The sequence below is a fragment of the Pelodiscus sinensis genome, chromosome 2, assembly GCF_049634645.1.
Source record: "Pelodiscus sinensis isolate JC-2024 chromosome 2, ASM4963464v1, whole genome shotgun sequence".
Classification (NCBI taxonomy): domain Eukaryota; kingdom Metazoa; phylum Chordata; order Testudines; family Trionychidae; genus Pelodiscus; species Pelodiscus sinensis.
The window spans coordinates 70240077-70262470 of record NC_134712.1 but is presented as its reverse complement, the minus strand read 5'-3'; the positions used below and the strand labels follow the sequence as shown (position 1 = coordinate 70262470).

The 22394-nt window shown below is 44.0% G+C and overlaps 1 protein-coding gene across 2 annotated transcripts in view; it reads left to right on the top strand.

Annotated features, from left to right (window-relative positions):
* SPIDR (scaffold protein involved in DNA repair) overlaps nucleotides 1-22394 on the top strand; it is a 348017-nt gene that overhangs the window by 78696 nt on the left and 246927 nt on the right. The window contains exon 1 of one of the 2 annotated variants that reach the window (XM_075920730.1): nucleotides 20445-20555. The exons of the other annotated variant lie outside the window; for it this stretch is intronic. Within the exon in view, the coding sequence (XP_075776845.1) occupies nucleotides 20460-20555 (96 nt within the window). The 5' untranslated portion in view covers nucleotides 20445-20459. Of the gene's footprint in view, nucleotides 1-20444; nucleotides 20556-22394 lie in introns of those variants that run through there. 2 annotated transcript variants of the gene reach the window in all.

The following is a 22394-nucleotide window of genomic DNA, read 5'->3' as shown; positions in this document are numbered from 1 at the left end:
TGGAGGGCAGATGGCAGATGGCACTTAGTGAAGAAGGAGTGATACTATCAAAATGTTAATTGGCAGGAAGGGTGAGGTGCATGCAGATAGTCAAGGAGTGCACATATTGTTTTTTCTGTTCTCTCCTGAAAAGATGGAGATTAATTTTATGTTAAAAGATGGAATATAATCATGGAAGGCCAATTTACACCAGTGCTGTAAGTTTTGTAGCAAAGACTACCACATCTGAAAATTGAAGGCCATAAGTCCAAAAATGGGCAGTCCTATGTTCCAAAGTTTCAGCTGTCCCACTCACTGAATTCCAACTCCTGAATCCCAGCTGATCTGATTCTGTCTTTAAGGCAGAGGTATCCTTTAATCTATCACCTGACCCTCCTTAGTCCCATCATCTCAGGATCAATTGTAGCACAAGGATGGCTGGCAGCATCTCTCCCATATAAATAAGATGCTCATCCTATAGCATCTTATTTAATGACAAATGAATGTCATCAAGAGTTTGTATTTTTTTTTCTAAAAGGCAATTCCGAACCAGGACCTTTTACCACCTGTGTTCTCACAGTTTGCCAGGCATACAAACGCTTCACAGCAATGTTGTAATAGCATTAAGATAAGGGCAATAAATTAAAATAAACACATTAAATGGCACAGATCCTGTAAAGTGTAGAAACAGCCATTCTTGGCACAATGTCTGCTGGCATGGCCTCCACTTTACCTGGTGAGGCTACTGCCTACTGACCCCCACTCATGCTGCAAAATATTCATGCTGAGATTGATACCTGGATACACCATGGGTAGCTGGAGAGTTTTTGTTTATGTTCTGAGTGAATTGTTATATGTGCTCTCATTTTGTGGGTTCAATTTAGATTCTATTGAAAACTTGGTCTAGTCCTGTGACTGAAGATGGGGCTCTGCTGACTGGTTAATACTGCTCTAGCATCTAGACAGTAGTTAGAAAAAAATGTTTAGTTTAGCTTTTTATTAAACTTTGTTAAAAAGATCTAGTATGCACTTAGTCCCTCTGCACTCTGGGCCAAGAACAGTGTTTGTGAACAATTTCTAAAAACTGTTCCTTTTAACCTAGCTGATAAGAAGGTTTGGCTGGTCTTACATCCACACTGTGGACCAGGATAGGTTTTCACCTTCCATTTGAAACCAGGTACTTGGATGCTGGTCTACTGAGGGTGTCTCTAGAAGCCTGAACAGAATAGAATGGAATTAGAAGCTTCAGTAGCATATCTTGTGTCCTGGGATGTAAGATAACAGAATTATTGTTTTCCTGTTGTCTTGAACAGCTAGCTTTTTAGGGCATCTGCACTGATGTAGTATATATTATTGGATCCCGGTGTGACAGAGATTGCAATTTGAGATCTCTCTCTCCCCTCCCCCCCTTTTTTTTGTTTTTTTTTTAAATGAGTGTAATTTAGAAGACACACATTTTTGTATTTTATCTAGAGCTAATAAAAGGGGGAGATATTTCCCCAAATAGCCTATTTAGTATGTTCAGGTTGTATTTGTAGTCACATGATTTTTCTTCACATATAGCACTGCCCTCTTTCTAATTTCTGAAGTTTATAAAGCAGAAATAACTGTTCCAAAGTCTTCCTCTTTGACTTGAATTTGCAATTTCCTTTGGAGGAAAAATTTCCTATTGAGTACTGCCCTATCTGACCACTTTTATCACATACTGAGGTTTTTTTCTTAAATCCTGACTGCATTGCAACACCAAGCAGTGTAAGCTTTGCTTCCTGAGTTTCATCACTGGCTGAATTGAGGAAGTGTACAAAGAAATAGGAACTTATTGTGCTAAAAAATGAAAACTAGATCACGTTATGCTTTGTCATGGTATGTCAAAGTAAAATGCTGAAATTATTCTAATTTCACTGTTGACTATTGGACTACTCAAAAGAACTGAATTATAAGACACATAATTTGACCAGTGATAAATTTGACAAAATTTGCTTGGGGTGGAGACTCTAGATTTTTATGTTCTTGTTTCTTAGAGTGTTTTTCATGTGCAAAGCACTTGACAGATACTACTTCATTATCATTCTGAAATAGGTAAATAGTACCAATATCCCCATTTTACAGGCAGGGAAACTAAAGCCAAAGCAATTAAGGCTAAGGTCTTCAGTTTATCAAATTTAAATGTCTAAGTTTTTCAGTGCCCAATCTGAGAGGCCTAAGATTTGATTTTGACAGATGCTGAGCACCCTCAATTTAAATTGAATTCAGTGGGAGCTGCATATTTTTCTGTGTGTTGTGTCCAGTTCTGGGCACCAGATTTCAAGAAAGAAGTGTAGAAATTGGAGAAGGTCCAGAGAAGCACAACAAAAATTATTAGAGATATAGAAAACATGAGCTATGAGGGAAGGCTGAAGGAGCTGGGCTCCTTTAGTTTGGAAAAAGGAAGACTGAGAGGGGACATGATAGCAGTTTTCAGGTATCTAAAAGGGTGTCACAGGAGGAGGGGAGGGGGGGATTGTTTTCCTTGGCCTCTGATGATAGGACAAGAAGCAATGGGCTTAAACTGCAGCAAGGAAAGTTTGTTTGACATTAGGAAAAACTTCCTAGCTGTCCAGGTGGTTAAACACTGAAATAAATTGACTAGGGAGGTTGTGGAATCTCCGTCACTGGAGATATTTAAGAGCAGGTTAAACAGACACCTGTCAGGTTTGATCTAGACTAGATGGTGCTTGGTTCTGCCATAAGGGCAGGGGACTGGATTTAATGATCTCTCAAGGTCCCTTCTAGTTCTAGTATTCTATGATTCTGTGATTTTTCAGTACCTATGAAAAACGGACACAGGGTTCTCAGATTTCAAAAGTGGCCTTTAATTTTGGTTGGCAAACTTTTTTTCTTAAGCAGTATGCCCCAGACTACATATAAGATATCAGGATATCCTGACTGCATAGCCCTGTGTTCACACCATCAGCTCATGATTTTTTGCTAGGGTTCACGTGTTCAAGCAGTATTAATTTGTTAAAACACTCAAGCATTAAATATGTTTGTTGGCTCTTGAGGGAACAGCAGTAGTTTCCTCTTCTGTATCAAATTGGGGAATTCCCCTGAACCATGTTCCTTTGTAATAGTGAGTGATTTTCTAGGTTCTAGTGAAAGATATTTTAGAACATTTAGGCTTGGAAGCATTTTGATTAGTTCAGCTTCTGCAGCCATCATTGAAAAACTTTTTCTGTCTGCCATTTACTGTGGAGAGGTTGTTATTCTTTCATCTGTGTTCTCACCAAACTAGTTTTGAATAGCAAGTTTTCTAGGTGGCTTTGGCCATCTGCCATGCTTCTGTCTGTAGCCAGGCTTATATGCACAATAATATATTTTTATTAATGCTTTCCATTTCTGTGGTTTTTACTCAAGTCTTCTAAGTGGGGATGTGAACAAGTAGTTGACTAGATGATTAACTGATAAACCTAGGCTTATCAGTTAATCTGGTTGACTACTTGCATCCACCTCCCCCCCCCCAGCAAGGGGGGGGAGCAGGAGCAGGTGCTGGGGGAGCTAGCTTAAAAGCCAGTGCCCCCCAGAACTGGCTCTGTGTTGCCACCTACCCCCATCCCCTGTACTGCTGCTTCTATTAGAGGCAGCGGTGTAGGGTGGGGAAAGGGGAGGCTTCCACAAAGCAGCCCCTGTCCACAGGGAATCTAAGCTCCCCGCAGATAGGGGCTGCTGCCTCTAATAGATGCAGCAATGCAGGTGGCAGGCAGCTGGTCAGTGAGGGAAGCTGATTTTTAAACTGTCTCCTCTTGCGGACCGGCTCCCACCTGGCACTGGGAGAATTCATGCGGTTAGTTGCTGATTGTATTACCCGCTATCTAACATCCCTACTTCTAAGTGCCTCCTAATTGGTAAGGCAGGGTAGGAAACCTTTTTTGGGTCAGGGGCCAATAACTCGCAGAAAAATCAGTTGGAGTGAGAAGCAAAAAAAAAAAAAAAAAAAATCCCCGAAGAGATAGGTGCACACACAAACCTCAAAAACCCACAATGATGTAGTTTTGTATCTTAATGTGACAATTGAGGTTGTTTTTTCTTGATGAATCTCATTATGTCTGCTGGAACTGAAGATGTCACTACCCGCAACTGGCTTTCCAGGGTCATGTCTGTTAATATGGTGCGAGGAGGTTCTTAGTGCCAAACAGTGATACGATCTTCAGCACATAGCTCCTCAAGTTTGGAAGTTTATCAGCACCAATGTAGTCTATAAATGTCTAGCAGAGGCAGGTTGTTGTATTTAGCCATAAATTCCCTGTTGCTTTGCATTTTGATAAGTTCATGTTGAAAAGCTTCAGGCTCTTTGAGTAATATACATTGAACAGTGTGGAAAAAATGTTTAATTCTTGTTCCTTCAGTTGTAAGGTCTTGAAATTGGTCATACAATTTCTGAAGTAAATTTGGACACTCTTTGGCATAATCTATTGTTGATGCAGGTTTTGTCTTTGAAGGGTTGGGAAGTGTATCCAGTTGCATTTGCCACAACTTTTATTTAGCTTCAAATGATTTGACGTTTGAAAGAAAGAAAGAAAGTAAGAAGCTTGTGAGGGCCTTGCAATTTGACAATGAGCTCTGATAAGTAATGAGTAACTTGTCAACCACTTTGGGATCGCTCAGCTCAGCAACAGGTTTTCCCTTCATCTCCATGAAAAGTTTCAGTTTATTCTTCAATTCATAAAACCTACTCAGTGTTCTCCCTCAGGTAAAGGATCACACTTCACAATAATAAGCTAAATCCCCATACTCTGCTTCAGGGTCTTTAAATACCTTTTTAAACTGGTGGCTGTTTAATCCTTTATCAGAAATAAAGTTAATTCTTGATACTGCTATTGACATAATATTCAAGTTGCATGGACTTTATGCACAGATTCTTTTGATGAATTGATGCAATGGTGTATAACTTATTTGGATAAAGGCCAAGCTGATCCATTTCTTTTTTGACTTAGGCACTTAATCCCTTCTGAGATCTAACCAAAGCTGGAGAACCATCTGTAATAAGACCCCTCAGTTTTTCAAATAATTGAACCTTGTGCACTGCTGACGTAACCGTCTCGAAAATGTCTTCTCATCTGATGGTGTCATGCACAGATACTAATGAAAACAAATCCTCCAAACTTGGCATGGTTCCACACAGGGAAATAGTCAGCTGGGCTGTACTTGTTATATCTGTTGTCACATCAATAGCCAGAGAGTAGAACTGAAAATTATCTTCAGAATCTTTTACACATTTCAGTATCTTGAGGCATATACTTAATTCTATGTGACATTGTCCTGCAAGAGAAGCTCACACTCTCAATTATCCTAAATTTCTCTGGTGTCAGTAAAGCTGCAGTTGCAACGATTCACTCCTTTATAAACACTCCTTCTGAATGAGGTTGAATTCTTTTTGCAATAAGTTCACTCACCGCATAACTTGTTTGCATAGTACCATCCATCTCCTTTTGTATTTTTGTGAAAATTGTTTGCTTCATATTCAGATTCTTTTAAAATTCTTTAATTTTGTCCCTATGCAGTTGCCCATGATATTATTCACATTTGATATGCTTTGTGTTGTAGTGTCTCTCTAGGGTTCCCCCTCGCCCCCCAAGATAGAAATCGCTGCTCCACATACCAGGCAAACAAGTTTGCATTTCACCTGCAGAAAAAAGTATTTGTCCATTTTTCATTAAAAATATGACAATCTGTGCCTACTTTACATCTTTACCTTCAAGAAGCCACCTGCACCATCAACACATCTGCAATGAGGAAGCCAGCATGTTCTAAAACTATTACAAAAATTTGTAAAATACTGCTGTGGCCACCCCAGCCAGAGGAGAAGCAGGAGGGTTTTGGTAGCAGTGTCTGTCTGGGCAGGACACTTCAAGAAGCGGCTTGGGGCTTGTTCCACAGCCTTCTGGCATGGCTCCCCACTGCAAACACCTCAGGCTGGAAATGGGCTCTAGGTTAGGTCTTGTCACATTGCCACCAGCCACTCGTTCTTCCCTGCTTCACCCCATTCAGTGAAAAGGCTCAGGGGCTTGAACCCTGTCAGTGGCTGCCCATTCCCTCCTGCTCCAGCCACCCAACTCTCTCTGCATTCCTTTTTTACCTGTCTGCTGGAGGACAGATTGCTAGCAGTGTCCAGCTGGAGCCAGATGTTGCAAGAAGAGGTTCCAGGGCTTGCCCCACTGCTGGCCAGCGTGACTTCTTACTATAGCTGTCCAGACAGGAAAGGGGTTCAGGAGCTTGCTGCTTTGTTGCCTGGCCACCCAATGTGTCTGCCCACTCAAACCACCTCTTCTGTGCATGCCTTCTCATCTGCATGTGCAAGGTGAGAGGCCAGAAGTAGTATCCGGATGATTGCTTCAGGAAGCAGTGCTTTGTGGCCGCGTGACACTCCCACTCCCCCCACAGACCACATTAAATTATGCTGTGGGCTTCATCTGGCTCGCACTTCACCCCCATGTGCCCTTGCTTTAAGTGTAGGGATGTTAAGTAGTGATTAATTTGCTAGTCGAGTAGTCGATGGAATTTCCATTGACTAGTCGATAAACACTTCCATATTCCGCCTTTGAAATGTACAAGAGCCCCACTGGGGGCTCTTGTGCATTTCAAAATTGGAATGCCGCATGGAGCCTGGAGTCAGCGGGAAGTCCCACTGACTTCGGGCTGCATATGGGCGCTTCCACTTTAAAATGCACAAGAGCCTAAGAGCTCTTGTTCATTTCAAAGCAGAAGTGCCACATGGAGCCTGAGGTCAGCGGGGAACTGAGTCCCACGCTGGCCCCAGGCTTCATGATGCTCTTCCTCTTTGAAATGTACAAGAGCCCCTGCTGGGGCTCTTGTGCATTTCAAAACTGGCAGGCCACGTGGAGTCCAGGTCAACTGGGGAGTCCCCAGCTGATCCCATGCTCCACCTGGCATTTTAAAGCAGCACCGCTATACCGAGCCCGAGGTCAGCTACGGAGTCCCCAGCTGATCCCGGGCTCCATGCAGTGCTGTAGCTTAGAAATGATGCAAGGAGCCTGACGCTGGGCTCCATGAGGTGCTGCCGCTTTTAAGTACCCTCTTCCTTTCTCCCTCCCTTGCTGCCTCTATCTGAGGCAGCAAAGAGGGGAGGGGGAAGGAGCAACTAGTCGACTGTCCTGTCAATTATCTGATAAGCATTTGCTTGTCAGATAGTTGACTAGTCCCTTACATCCCTATTTAAGTGTATATCACTTTTGCAATACCAGTAAGCAAAAACTATGCTGATGAAAACCAGCAGAATCTGGCAACCCTGTTCATGGGAAGCGGTGGTAAAAAAGTCTCATGGGCTGCACATAGAATCCAATGGACCGCGTATGGCCCTTGGGCTGCAGGTTGCCCACTACGGCTTTAATCTTTCTCTCTGAGAGGCAGTAGCTAAATCTATAGGAAAAAACTGTTCCATCAGCTTAGCACTGTCTACTTTGGAGGTTAGGTTTTTCACTTAGGACCTAGGTGTCAGTTTAACTTTTGAGTGTAGAGCTGGCTCAAGCCAAAGCATTTGTAAATCTGTGATAATTTAAAATACTATATGTTTCAGTTCTAGTTACCAATTTATAGTTTAAAGAAATCTCCCACAAAACTTAACACACTCCATCCAAGCATAAGATAATAGATTGGTCCTGAAATTAATACTTAATTTGCAGCTGTCCTTATTCTTTAAACATTAACCTCCCCAAATGCCTGAGGGTGCATCTACACAGCAGCGTTATTTTGGAATGACGGCCATTATTCCGAAACAACAATGCCAGCGTCTACCCAACAATTGAAATTAATGCAAAATAATGAACGGCTAATTCTGACTTCTGTAAACCTCATTCCACGAGGAATAACCCCTGTTCCGAAATAGTTATTTCAAAATAGCAGTAGTGTGGATGCTCCACTGCTGTTGGTTTTGAAATAGCTCCTCCCCAGGGCCATTCAAACTAATTTACTCCCCAGTGCCTCCTGGGGCTCTAAATTGAGGTAGCATGTCCACATTAGGGAAGCTTGCCTCAGACTAATTTTGCAGTTTTCCTGCAGTGTAGACGTGCAATTTTGAAATAAGCTGTTTTTGCGTATTTCTTCCGAAATAGCTTATTTCAAAATAAGCTAGCAATGTAGACATATGCTGAGAAAAGGCATGAGGCAATTGTCATCAGCAGTTAGCAAATTATTAGAGGAGGTTTTGGAACAAATTGATAAACCAAACAGTAATAAATCACTGGGACCAGATAATATTCACCCAAGAGTTCTGAAGGATCTCATTTTATATATATATGTGAGAGAGGAGAGAAAGAGAGACAGTTTAGATATGATGCTATTCATAAAATAGATTGCTATTTATCATATCCCTTTTGAACACCTTCCATGCACTTCGATCTTTAAACCATTTCCACCAGGAATACTTGTAACATCTTTAAAATGTTTCTGAAAGCTGTCTTAATATAGTTTAGATCTGCTTAGAAAATTTTTTCCTTTGCTTCCAAGTGTGAAAATTTTCCCTCCAAATGTGTACAAGCCTGAGAAGAGGAAATAGTTGGTCCTGTATCAGTGACAAATTTAAGATCCACAGTTTACTTTTCAGGATGAGTAATGGGAGCTTTGTATTATTGGACAAGGGAGAGCCCTAGCTTTTCAACGACACAGCATTTGCTTTTAGAACTGGAACTTCCTGAGGTATTGGCCTCAAATTGTATATATTTATATACAGAAGAGGCTATATTAAGTTGGGGTTTGTTTGGGGTTTTTTTGTTTTCATTCCTCTTCTAAGACTTGTACAATAGGTCTCATGGTAACTAAGTGATCTAGTTTTACAGGTTGAGGGATTAAAATAAACCCTCCAAATTGTTGTAAAATTTTTATAACATTGTAAAACTATTTAAACATTCCTAAATACTTTGGCATACATACAGTGGTTGACGGTATGGTATGAAACTTCCATTCTTTGTGTTTATCTGTTGAATCCAAACATTATATTTGCTAGCTAGATTAAAATTTATCTTGAAACTCAACAGCCCATTATAGTGTGGTAAAGTAAAGCTAACTAAGTTTTCCACACTCCAGGAGGAGAATCAACAGCAGATTGAATTCTGAACCCATGTGGCTTAATCATTTTTAAAATGAAGCAGTCCAATCATTTTAGAGTTTTAGAAGGTAAAATAAAAAAAGAACAAGTCAAAAATCACCTAGAAAAGTTAGATGCCTGCAAGTCACCAGGGCCTGATGAAATGCATCCTAGAATACTCAAAGAGCTGATAGAGGAGGTATCTGAGCCTCTAGCTATCATCTTTGGAAAATCATGGGAGACAGGAGAGATTCCAGAGGACTGGAAAAGGGCAAATATAGTGCCCATCTATAAAAAGGGAAACAAGAACAACCCAGGAAACTACAGACCAGTTAGTTTAACTTCTGTGCCAGGGAAGATAATGGAGCCAGTAATTAAAGAAATCATCTGTAAACACTTGGAAAGTGGCAAGATAATAGGGAACAGCCAGCATGGATTTGTAAAGAACAAATTGTGTCAAACCAATCTGATAGCTTTCTTTGATAGGATAACAAATCTTGTGGATAAGGGAGAAGCGGTGGATGTGGTATACCTAGACTTTAGTAAGGTGTTTGATACAGTCTCGCATGATATTCTCATCAATAAACTAGGTAAATACAACTTAGATGGGGCTACTATAAGGTGGGTGTATAACTGGCTGGGTAACCGTACTCAAAGAGTAGTTATTAATGGTTTACAATCCTGCTGGAAAGGCATAACAAATGGGGTTCCGCAGGGGTCTGTTTTGGGACCGGCTCTGTTCAATATCTTCATCAACGATTTAGATATTGGTATAGAAAGTACGCTTATTAAGTTTGCAGATGATACCAAGCTGGGAGGGGTTGCGACTAATCTGGAGGATAGGGTCGTAATTCAAAATGACCTGGACAAATTGGAGAAATGTTCTGAGGTAAATAGGATGAAGTTTAATAAAGACAAATGCAAAGTGCTCCACTTAGGAAGGAACAATCAGTTTCATACATACATACAGAATGAGAAGCGACTGTCTGGGAAGGAGTAGGGCAGAAAGAGATCTAGGGGTTATAGTGGACCACAAGTTGAATATAAGTCAGCAGTGTGGTACTGTTGCAAAGAAAGCAAACGTGATTCTGGGATGCATTAACAGGTGTGTTGTGAGCAAGACACGAGAAGTCATTCTTCCGCACTACTCTGCACTGGTTAGGCCTCAATTGGAGTATTGTGTTCAGTTCTGGGCACCACATTTCAAGAAAGATGTGGATATATTGGAGAGGGTCCAGAGAAGAGCAACGAGAATGATTAAAGGTCTAGAGAACATGACCTATGAGGGAAGACTGAAGGAACTGGGTTTGTTTAGTTTAGAAAAGAAGATTGAGGGAGGACATGATAGCAGTTTTCAGATATCTAAAAGGGTGTCATAAGGAGGAGGGAGAAAACTTGTTCATCTTGGCTTCTGGGGATAGAACAAGAAGCAATGGGCTTAAACTGCAGCAAGGGAGGTTTAGGTTGGACATTAGGAAAAAGTTCCTATCTGTCAGGGTAGTCAAACACTGGAATAAATTGCCCAGGGAGGTTGGAATCTCCATCTGTGGAGATATTTAAGAGTAGGTTAGATAAATGTCTATCAGGGATGTTCTAGACAGTATTTGGTCCTGCCATGAGGGCAGGGGACTGGACTCGATGATCTCTCGAGGTCCCTTCCAGTCCTAGTATTATGCAGCACAATGTAGTTCACTAGTCAACTATATATATAATAATATATGTAGACAAAAATAAATCTTAACAAAGGGGCATTATATATCGCTCTAAATGCAGAATTACATTGCTATTTAAAAACTCATTAATTGACTCAATTGAAATTTAATTTATGTTGGCGGAAATAAATATGTGGGATTTTATTAAAAAAAATTGTTAGCTGATTTTAAATCTCTTGGAGAAGTTATTCTTTAAAAATGTTTCCTTGACATAAAGCAGTTTTTAAAATGTACAATATATTATAAAATTTCAATATTTTACTTACTCTAGACAATACATTTCAACTGGAGCACTTTGCACTTTGATTACAATCGATGTTATTCCATGACTGTGTTGTTTAGCTGTATAGGAGCATTTTTCTAATAACTAAAATGAATGATTTGTCAATATTTTTGTGAAAAGAATAATGAAATAAAAAATCAGTTGTGTTCAATACATTTCCTTCAGATTATTCAAATAATGGATTTTAGTTAAAACAAAAAAACTGTTTTATTTTCAACATCTGGCTGCCTGTGGCAGTTTGGCAGGAAAATACATTTAAAATGGCTAAGACTTCAGAATTTATAATCTGGCTGTAGTAGATCTCAGTAAACCTGTCAGAAGGATTTTTATTTTGTAGTTTTAGCCAAATTGATGTCATAGATTGCAGAGGCTCCAATGAAAATCTCAGATCACTGGTTTGAAAACAGAGAAGGATTTAAATAATTGATCTGCAATGAATTCAGTTAAAAAAAAAAAAGCAACAAAAATATTTCAAGATTATATTAATGCTGTGAAACAGTGTTATTCAAGAAAATTTAGATTGTCTCCTGAAACCTCTAGTAAAATAGACTGGGTAGATTTGCCCAGTGCTAGGATTCCCAAAATCTTGACACTAGTATGTAGTTTTGGCTTTTTCTGAATTTCCTCAATTGACTGAGTCTGTTGCATAGTTTAGTGTTTCAAAGTATTTGTTCTTGTAATGCCTTCTGGAGTCATTTTCTGTAATTGGCTTCTTACATTTTTTTCATTGCTACTGTAGAATACATAGGTAGCATAAACAAGCAATCCTGTTAAGGTTCTTGTGGAAAAATTGGCATACTAGTGTGGTGCCTTGGCCTAAACACACACGGCACCAGTTTTGTGGGACCAGGAATGTGTCCGTACATGTTGCCCATCTATAGAGCTCTATAGTTAAGTCAGGTGTAATTGTCCTACATTTTAACTATGGAATTCTGTACTGATTATGCAGGGAATTTAGATGCTTTCCATTTCCTATATAGCTAAACTAAAGCAATGGAAGTTGTTGTTCCACTGCTATCCCACACTGCACTGCTCATTGAAAGACTGACCTGTGTGTTCACCATTTTGCACTCCATTGCCCACAGATCACTATAATTGAAAGTCATCTGTGGCTTTGAATTCTTCAGACCTTGACAGGACCCATTTGTGAGCTACCAATTTAGGAAGCAGGTATTAAACATTGGATCTTTTTTAATTTTACCAAAGCTGTTGCAATGCTTTGTGCATCTTCCGAAATACAAAAGGAGGTCATTGCCTTCATGAGCCAAAGGGAAAAAGGGTAGGCTGCAGCCCCCGGGTGGTGATTGGGACAGCAAATTGTTTTTGTTGGACAATTGGGGAGAGGCAGTTTTTAACGCAATCTGAATTTTAGAATATTATTGCATCATTGACTTTTTCCAGATTATCCAACATTAATATTGGTAAATATGACTCTGATCCACTAGGGCAGGGGTGGGCAAAAGCCTCTCAACAGGCTGGATCTGGCCCACCTAGGGCTTTGATCCAGCCTGCATGACAGTTCCAGCACGTAGCCTGCGAGCTGGAGACACGCAAGCCCTTTTAACTGCTTCTACTTAAAGGGCTCACGCCTGCTGGTGTCTGCGTTGCCTGGCAGTCCCACCCGGCAGGCACAAGCCCTTTAAATAGAAGCAATTGAAAGCACTCAGTGTGCCCCACTGGCCTGTTGCTGGGCAAGCATGTGGCAGGCGCAAGCCCTTTAAACAGAAGCAGTGGGGCCAGGAGCTGCCAGCCATGTTATGGGAATTCGAAGCCTCTACCCCAGACAACTCTGGGAGGAGGCTACCCCCGGCACCCTCCCCCTGCTTTAGGTCCCTTCCATTGGCCACAAATTAGGGGACAGGGACCCCAGGCCAAGCAAAGCTCCCAGTCGAGTAGCTCTAAACCTTGCCCCTTCTGCCTGAGGCCGTGCCGCTTCTGCCTGAGGCCCTACCTCCTTCCAGGTCGGCCCACAGCCACTTCCAAAATGTTTGAAGTGGCCCCCCCTTCAAAAATTATTGCCCACCCTTGCAATAGGGTCTGCAAGATTCTTGAGAGGATGCTCTTCAAGTTGACAAAATTAGAGGTTACGCATTGGGAAGTACAAAGGGTACTGTCCATAGCAGAGTCACAGTTAGTTGTAACCCCAGCTGCCCGGCTCCATTTGTCTCAACAACTAGCATGATAACTGTGCTACAGGACACACTGAATTGCATTGCAGGTTTCCATCAAAACATCCCCGGTGTGGATTTCCTCTCTTTAACTGACTTTGTGTGAGTCTAGCATAGTACACTTTGCCACTCCCTTCTCCATGCTCAGCACAGCTCCAGGAATGTGGCTTTTTGTATTTTAGTGTCTTGGAGTAACTGCCAATTATCTCAAGTCTCCATAACAACCTGGTCTCTCTATTTGGTGCTTATTGGCTAGGCCTTAAAGCCTTGCTTCACTGACTTCAATGTCACTGAGAGAGATGAAATAGGTATGCTTGAGTGGCATGTAAGTATGTGTTCTCTCTTGGAACTCCCTTCGCTAGTAGATTTGTCTAACAGGCATTTCAGGTACAGTTGTTGTTGAATAGAACAGAATAAATCTTTCTTACTATAATAATGGACTGGAGCACTATCTTCTAATGGACCTCAGCCTCGTTGGTGGGAGCAATTAAGAAATAGTGCAGGCAAGATTTTTGTTGTGGGATACATTTGAGATGTTGGGAAATTGACCCGTGCTTTCATAGTTTCCAATATGTTATGGAGAATGGCCAGAATGCAGTGAGCTTGGAGGCAGTATAAGGTATTCTGGAATACCTACCTCACACTATATGATGTTTACATTGATGCAACATGGCTCTGTATAGATCAGGGGTGGACAAGAGGTGGCTGTAGGGTCAGATCCAGCCCACTAAGCTGCCGGATCTGGCCCACAGCCACCTCACCAGACCCTTACTATAAAGCAGCTAAACAGCAGTTTGCTAATTGCTCTGTAAGCTGGGAAGGGAGGAGAAAGCTTTGTGTGTTGTCACTGCACCCTAGAAAAATCCCCAAGCTCCCATTGACCAGTTTCCAGCCAATAGGAGCTGAGAAATTTGCTGAAGGTGGGGGCAGTGAATGAAGCCTCTATACTCCCTCCCTCCCTGTGCTGGAGTAGAGCCACATGGGGCAGTGCCACTTCCCCTCCACCCACAGGCAGGGAATCTTTCTCAGGTTCATGCAAAACGGCTGGCTGGGAGCTGCCTGGGTAAGCACCTACTAGCCAGAGTGTGCCTCTGTCTCTCCACCCTCTGTCTCCCCCAACTACATTCCCAGGCCACCACCCAAACCCTCTGTATCCCCTCTCTCCACCTCCTCCAGGTTATAGTTCTCTCCCAGACCCTACACCCCCTCCTACACTCCTTCCCCAAACCTCTTCTACATCCCACCCGCCATTCCAGACTCCACAGTCTTCTTCGAGGAGTCCCCGTGGATGCTCCACTAAAGGTGTTGGGCTTGCCCCGGCGCCGCAAGACGGAGATTTTCATGGCAGTAGTCTAGCCGGCCCGCGCATGCGTGGGGAGTGTCTTGCGGCTTTCGCGCTGCTCGGTCCGGTCCCAGCCAGTTCCTCTCAACCGCCTCAGGCTGCAGACGGAGCAAACCACTTCTCCTGACTATCTTCGCTTGTGACGTTTCAGGCTTGTCTTCTTTCGTTATTAGTTATTTTTCTTCTTCCCCAGTTCAAACCAGTTATATCCTCCTGTTTAAAAAAAAATTGTTGTTCATAGTTATACATTTACTCCCATTCACAGTTATAGAGTTCTTCTTACCTTATAAGCTTCAGTTTTGTTCTTTGTTACTACAAACTTAAAAAAAAAGAAGAAAGAGAAATACAGATAAGGAAAAGAAAGGAGGGAAGGAGTGATAAGAAGACTCTCATTGGGACTGAGCGACGCAGATTACAATGCCTGGTTCCCCTGGATTCAAAAAATGCGACCAATGCAGAGAGGCCATGCCAGCTTTGGATGGCCACGCTTTGTGCATCCGTTATCTAGGAGAAAGCCATGTACCGCAGAAGTGCTCTCTTTGTTCTAAGTTAACAAGTAGAGCGAGGCATGAAAGAGAAATGAGGCTGAGAATATTTCTCTTTGATATAGCACTTCAACCCCAGAGGTCCTCTTCCCCCCCTCGGCTTTCACCACAGCTTCAGAAACGCCGAGCCTCCTCTCCTACTGCTGCGCCTCCTAGAACGTCCAGACCATCTCCAACTCGCTCTCTACCTGTTACTTCTAAAGGTAGATTGAGCATCGGAATGAAGCCGAGTACCTCAGGCTTATCCAAAGCCCGTTCAGCATCGACTAAGGCACCAAATGTTGCATCAGTGCCAATGCCGCGCCATCCACCGTCACCGTCGCTCTCCGCGCCGGCATCTTCGGCATACGACGTGTCGGCACCATCAACAACTTCTAAGCCCATAACCACTCCTTCGGCACCGTCCCGCACTGACGACCATGCCACCGAAGCGCGTAAGGGATCAAGCACCAACTACGGCACCAGCACCGCAGCAGTCCTCGGTGCCGATCACCCCTCCAAGCACAGAACCTGTTCTGGCACCAGGGGAGCCTCCACCTAGGAAAGCTACAGCAAAGACACCTAGGCAGAGAAGCCCATCTCCTCTCTATCGCTCTCTCTCTCCTGCATTCTCCCCGGAGACAAGTCTCCCACCAGAATGCCACCTAGGAGGTTCTCTTCCACAGAGTGTCTCCCATCTCCGTTTTTGACACCGCCCACGCATTATCAACAACACGGGCACTGTACCCATTATCAAAGATTCTCTGCCTCTTCTTCTCCAGTAGGTCATGCTTCAAATTCTCCACCATTGTCCCATAGGTTGCCTAGTCGATCCTACAGGAGGTCTTACAGCAGATCTCAATACCACGACTGTTCTCCCTCTCAGTCCTCTTATTATTATAAAGATCCATACGACAGTTGCACATATTACAGGACCCACTCTCCTTATCATCGAGCTTCCTATCGATCTTCTAGATCACCAACCAGATCAAGAACACGGGACTCCTTTTATAGATACTCTCCTGTGGGACCATCTTCTTCTGTACATCTTCCTCGTTCACCTCCACTTCCTCCATCTCAAGCTGAGGGAGATCAGCGTGCCTTGCAGGAACCACGTCACCCATACGAGTCTCCCGAGGATCCTTCCTCATCCTTTCCTGACGAGGCAGTGATACCAGGTGACATCTCGCCCCCAGATGATATAAAGCAGTTTCAAGACCTTTTTAAAAGGGTTGTCCTTTCCCAAAACATCCAACTCACCGGGATGCAGAGTAAACATCACAAGCTCTTTAAGAATTTAGAGACATCCCAAACTGGCAGTTCCTTTAGATGAGGCCATTTTGGAAGTAGCAAATGAGCTCTGGCAGGCACCGGCTTCTGTACCTCCAACTAATAGGAAGGCTGACAAAAAATACTTCGTGCCACCTAAGGGATCAGAGTTCCTATTCACGCACCCACTCCCCAACTCCCTGGTGGTCGATGCCGCATGCCAGAGGACGTGGGTGCCACGATACAGGAACCAAGGCTCAGACAAGGAGTCTAAGAAACTTGAGATATTTGGAAGGAAGGTGTATACCTCCGCAACCCTGCTGCTGCGCATAGCTAATTACCTGGCGCACCTATCTAATCATAATTTCTACAATTATTCGAAATTTATTACCCTTGCTGACTCCCTGCCAGAATCAAAGAAGTCTATTCTTCGAGCATTGGTCCAGGAGGGTTACGCCTCAACCAGAACCAGCTTGCAGATAGCAGCTGATGTGGCAGACACGGCAGCCAGAGCCACAGCCACAGCAGTGGTAATGAGAAAGTCCTCATTCCTACAAGCTGCAGTGGTACCTAAGGAGCTGCAATCAAAAGTGGAGGACCTTCCGTTCGAGAAAAATAACTTGTTTGCTGAGAGAACAGACACCCTACTACACTCTAGCAAAGACAACAATCCACACTACGGACCTTTGGTATGTATACACCACCATTCAGAAGATGCCGCTATGTACCATTCCAGAGGCATTATAACTTTTACCACCAGAGGCAGCCATGGCAACAACAGCAGTAACATCAGAGACCTTTTGATTACTTTCAGCAACGGCAGCAACCTCCCAGATGCCATAACCAGAATAACCGAGTGCAAACCCAACCCAACGCCAGGCAGCAAGTTTGACTCGTTGGTCGAGAGCAATCCTCCAGTCACAGCCGACACCATCCCATTATTCCATCACCGCTTACGCCCATTCTACCACCAATCGGCGACTATCACCAATGACAAATGGGTGCTAGAGATTATAAGAACCGGCTATACCATTCCCTTCCTCTCCCTACCACCCTGTACCCCCCCAACCTGTCCCTTTTCAGGGATCCCTCTCACGAACATCTGCTCAGATCGGAGATACATCATCTACTGCAGATTGGTGCAGTGGAACCAGTTCCACAAGAATTCAGATGGAAAGGGTTTTACTCCCACTACTTTGTCATTCAGAAAAAAACGGGGGGCTGGCGGCTGATCTTGGATCTCAGGCGGCTAAACAAGTTTCTTCGAAAGCAACGCTTCAGGATGGTTACCCTCTCATTTATAATCCCAGCTCTAGATCAAAATGACTAGTTCATTGCTCTCGACCTTCAGGATGCATATTTTCATATTACTATTCACCCTGCCCACAGACGATTCCTCAGGTTCGTAGTGGGCACCGAACATTATCAGTACAGAGTTCCCCCTTTCGGACTCTCAGCAGCGCCAAGGGTATTTACAAAGGTGCTTTCAGTGGTTGCAGCCCATCTACGTCGCAGTGGGATAACTATATTTCCCTATCTCGACGACTGCCTGATAAAGGCTACATCTTCAGTTCAGGCAAGCAGCATGCTAATGTTAGCAATGCAGGTTTTCCATACTCTAGGACTGCTTGTAAACAAGGACAAGTCAACGTTATCCTCCACTCAAGACTTAGAGTTCATTGGGGTGAGGTTAGATTCAAAGAGATCGAGAGCATTCTTACCCACAGTACGATTCCAGGTCATTCAATCCCTGATAAATGCCTGCACATCCAACGGCAGCAGTCAGTTGCTTGTACTCCTCAAACTCATGGGGCACATGGTCGCAACTACGTTCGTTGTCCAGAATGCCAGACTTCATTTTTGAGCCTTGCAACATTGGCTGGCCACCATCTACAATCACACCTCTCATGACGTTCGCTGATTAGTTATTATTTCTCACAATGTCATCTCCTCTCTTGCTTGGTGGATGACAACTCCCGACCCATCTAATCACTACAGAAGCTTCTCTTCTCGGTTGGGGAGCACACTTGAATGGTATCTCCGTGCAAGGCCGTTGCTCCATATAAATCTACTGGAGCTCAGGGCTGTCTTCAACGCATGCAGACACTTCCACAATTGCATTCAAAACTCTGTGGTCAAAGTCATGACAGACAATGTGGCCACAATGTTTTACATCAACCACCAGGGGGGAGCTTGATTGCGATCCCTCTGTGTCGAGGCGGTCCAATTTTGGAATTGGTACATCACCAATGGCATCACTCTTGTGGCATCATACTTACCTGGCATAAACAACATAACAGCGGATTCCCTCGGCAGGAATTTCGCTCTGGATCACGAGTGGGAGCTCCACCACAGACCCCTCCACTTCCTCTTTCACTAGTGAGGCGTACCATCGACCAATCTTTTCGCCCCACACGCCAACAGGGAAATGTATCTGGTACTGCTCCAGGGCAGGACTTGGCCACCATTCCCTGGGAGACGCATTCCTAATCAACTGGAATGGCCCACTGATGTATGCATTCCTACCGACACCTTGGATTCCCAAGGTGTTGCAGAAGATCAAAGCAGATCAGGCCACAGTGATAATAATAGCTCCTGCATGTCCCAGACAACATTGATATCCCCAGCTATTACAACTCTCACGTTACCCGTCAACTACCACGCTTTCCAACTCTGCTCACTCAGGACCATGGTCGACTTCTACACCCACAGCTTCACACATTACACCTCACAGCCTGGTTCCTAACTGGCTGAATGAGTCGGAGGCACAATGCTCTTCAGCTGTCAGAAATATTCTCACACACAGCAGACGAGCTAGTACGAGAACCTCATATCTCGCAAAGTGGTCCAGATTTAGAATCTGTTGCTCGGATTGACGTATGGACCCTTTACTTACCCCCATACATCCTATATTGCATTACATCTCAGAGCTACAACAAACTGGTCTCAGTCTGGCATCACTCAGAGTACATCTTGCGGCAATCTCAGCCTTCCACCAGCCTGCTGAAGGTTTTTCAATATTTGCGCATCCCCTTACAAAGCGATTCCTGAAAGGGTTAGCAAATTTGAACCCACCATTGTGTACCCCACCGCCACTTTGGGATCTGGACTTGGTATTGCGAACTTTGACTGCCCCACCATTTGAGCCGCTTGCCATGATACCTTTGCAAGTCCTCACTCAGAAAATGGTCTTTCTACTGGCTATCACATTGGCACGCAGGGTCAGTGAGCTATCAGCACTGATGGCTATACCTCCATATACGATCTTCCAAAGGGACTATGTTATCCTCAGGCACCACCCTGCCTTCATACCTAAAGTCTGTTCTGATTTCCATGTCAACGAGCCCATAGTGTTACCAGCATTCAGTCCTAAGCCACACTCTTCACTTAGGCAGCCCTCCATACACTAGATGTGTGCAGGGCACTGGCCTTTTACATCAACTGTACCAAACCCTTTAGGAAATCAGATAAGCTTCTGCTATCACTAGCACAACGCTCTAAGGGTGAGCCCATTTCTGCTCAGAGGGTAGCTAACAGTATTGTAAACTGCATATCTCACTGCTACTCAATTTGGGGAATTCCTCTCCCTGCCTGCCCTAAAGCACATTCCACATGGGCAATAGCAGTTTCTACCGCCTACCTCAAAGGGGTTCCACTCGCAGACATTTGTAGATCAGCCACATGGGCGTCATACCGTACATTTGTGGAGCATTATGCTATTCAACAGAGGTGACTGTCGGACAAGTCTGTAACAGCTGCTGTCCTCTCTTCGGCTAATCGATAGAGGTCTTGTATCCCATCTTCTCAGCTCTGGGGAGGGAGGGATATTGCTGTGCAGACACCTTCAGTGGAGCACCCACGGGGACTCCTTGAAGAAGAAAGCGAAGTTACTCACCTTGGTGTAGTAACTGTCGTTCTTCGAGATGGTCCCTGTGGGTGTTCCACTACTCACCCTCCTCCCCACTTCGGAGTCTGTGTCCATTTTGTTGTGTTACAGATACTGAGGCAGGTGCGAGGAACTGGCTGGGACTGAACCGAGCAGTGTGAAAGGGCACAAAAGCCGCGAGATGCTCCCCGCGCATGCGCGGTCCGGCTGGACTACCGCTATGAAAATCTCCATCCTGCGGTGCCGGGGCAAGCCCGGCACCTGCTGTGGAGCACCCACGGGGACCATCTCGAAGAACGACAGTTACTGTACCAAGGTGAGTAACTTCGCTTTCTCTCCACAGAACTGTGGCCCTTGACCACTTATCAAAATCTTGGAGTGGCCCCCATTAAAAATTATTGCCTACCCCAGTGTAGATACAAGCAGTGTTGCTTGTTCCAGTGGAGGCACAGCAGTGCGAATGCATTCAGCTGAGAAACTAGTAAAGATTTAAGTAAATAAAGATAAGTTAAATTGGCACAACCTCTGTATAAATAGGATAGGGCTGACTTGCTTAACAACTTGGGTGTGTACGGAATTTAATCTTGTATGTGTTTGAAAGGGGCACGGGAAGGGGGATCTCTCTATATAGAGTTTTTCACCAGTGTTGTTTTTTTGTTTTGTTTTTTTAAAGAAGTGATGAGTTCATCTTTGTCAAGGAGCCCTTTGTTTCCACTCCCCCACTACTTTTCAATGTAATTCCACAGCACAATAGCTAGAGTGCCAAATTCCACTAGTGGGGTTACAGAGACCCTCAAAGAAGACTAAAGCTTTCAACGAACCACTGAACATCCCTCTGAATGGCACAGTGCATAAAACTAATCATTGAGTGCTTGCTTTTGTTGTTTCCATTCTAGGTGTGTGACTGCCCACATGCAATCATCAGAAACTTGCCTTAGTAGTATCCTTAGTGTTGGCTGTCATGCCCCTTGAGTGTCATGCTCATGCTTCATCGGTTCAGTGCCATTGGTATGTCAGGCACTGCTGACCCTATGCGCTTTCAGTTCCTTCTTACCTTCTGTGATGGTTGATTGGAGCACCTTGCCTTGAATTGCAAGAGCATTAACAGGTCTTTCAGCTCTGAATTCTGTCTCCTTTGTAGTTAGTTTTTTAGAGACTTAGTTTAACCATATTAGATAGTTTTAGTAGTTAGAGTCCTGGCTGGGACTTGGCTCCGGAGTGGGGCATGCCCCATTCTCCAGGCTTTAAACCAGGGCTACTCAACTTGGAAGCCCCGGGGACCACAGTGATACTCACAGCACATGCCAAGGGCCGCAATTTAAGTGTGGTAGCATATATGTGCAAATATCTATGCAAATAGCTTCTTTCACACTGACAGGCATGAATACAAAGCACTTCCCACAATGCCCCAACACTCCTGGCACATCCTCCCTGGGAACTAGAAATGCCGACACCCTGTACCTGTCTGCTTTAGCCAGCCTGTCCACTTGCATCTTTCAGTGCTCACCCCACCTGAGAGACACCTCGCCATTGTGGTGCGTGTTCCCAGTGGAAGCCATGTTTAAAGGATCCCCCCCATGGGCTGCATGTTTAGTAGCCCTGCTTTAAACCATATTTGTCCAGCTGCCACATCCTCCAACATCATCAAGGTTGTGGGGTGTTCTCTGGTTCAGCTTCTAGAGAAGGAAGAGAAAGACAGGATTGAAGCAATGGCAGCCTTCGTCTTCCTGCTCTGACAACCAGTCTGGCCCCTCTTGAGATGATCCGTTGCCAAGGATCCACCTCCCTGCTTTTCTGTGTCCCTTCCGGTTGGCCTGGTCACAGGTGACCTCAGACTGTTGAGTGCTCAAAATGATTTCTTTGGGCTATACCCTGCAATTAATATCTGACCCTCTTTCTATCCTATTCCCCTGTCCCGCTTCAAGGACCCATCTCAACAAGTCCCTGAGGAAGTTGAAGTTCCACATTGTTTCCTTAGCCTCCATTTTCCCCTTTCTGGCTCCAAGAAACAGGTACACCACACTCAACTTGAAGGACACACATTTCCATTTTCCCAGGGCACAGGCAGTTCTTCTGTTTCACGGTAGGCCACCACCATTTTCAATTCACAGCACTGCCCTTCAGCCTCTCTCACCAAAAGCTTTTTACAATGCAT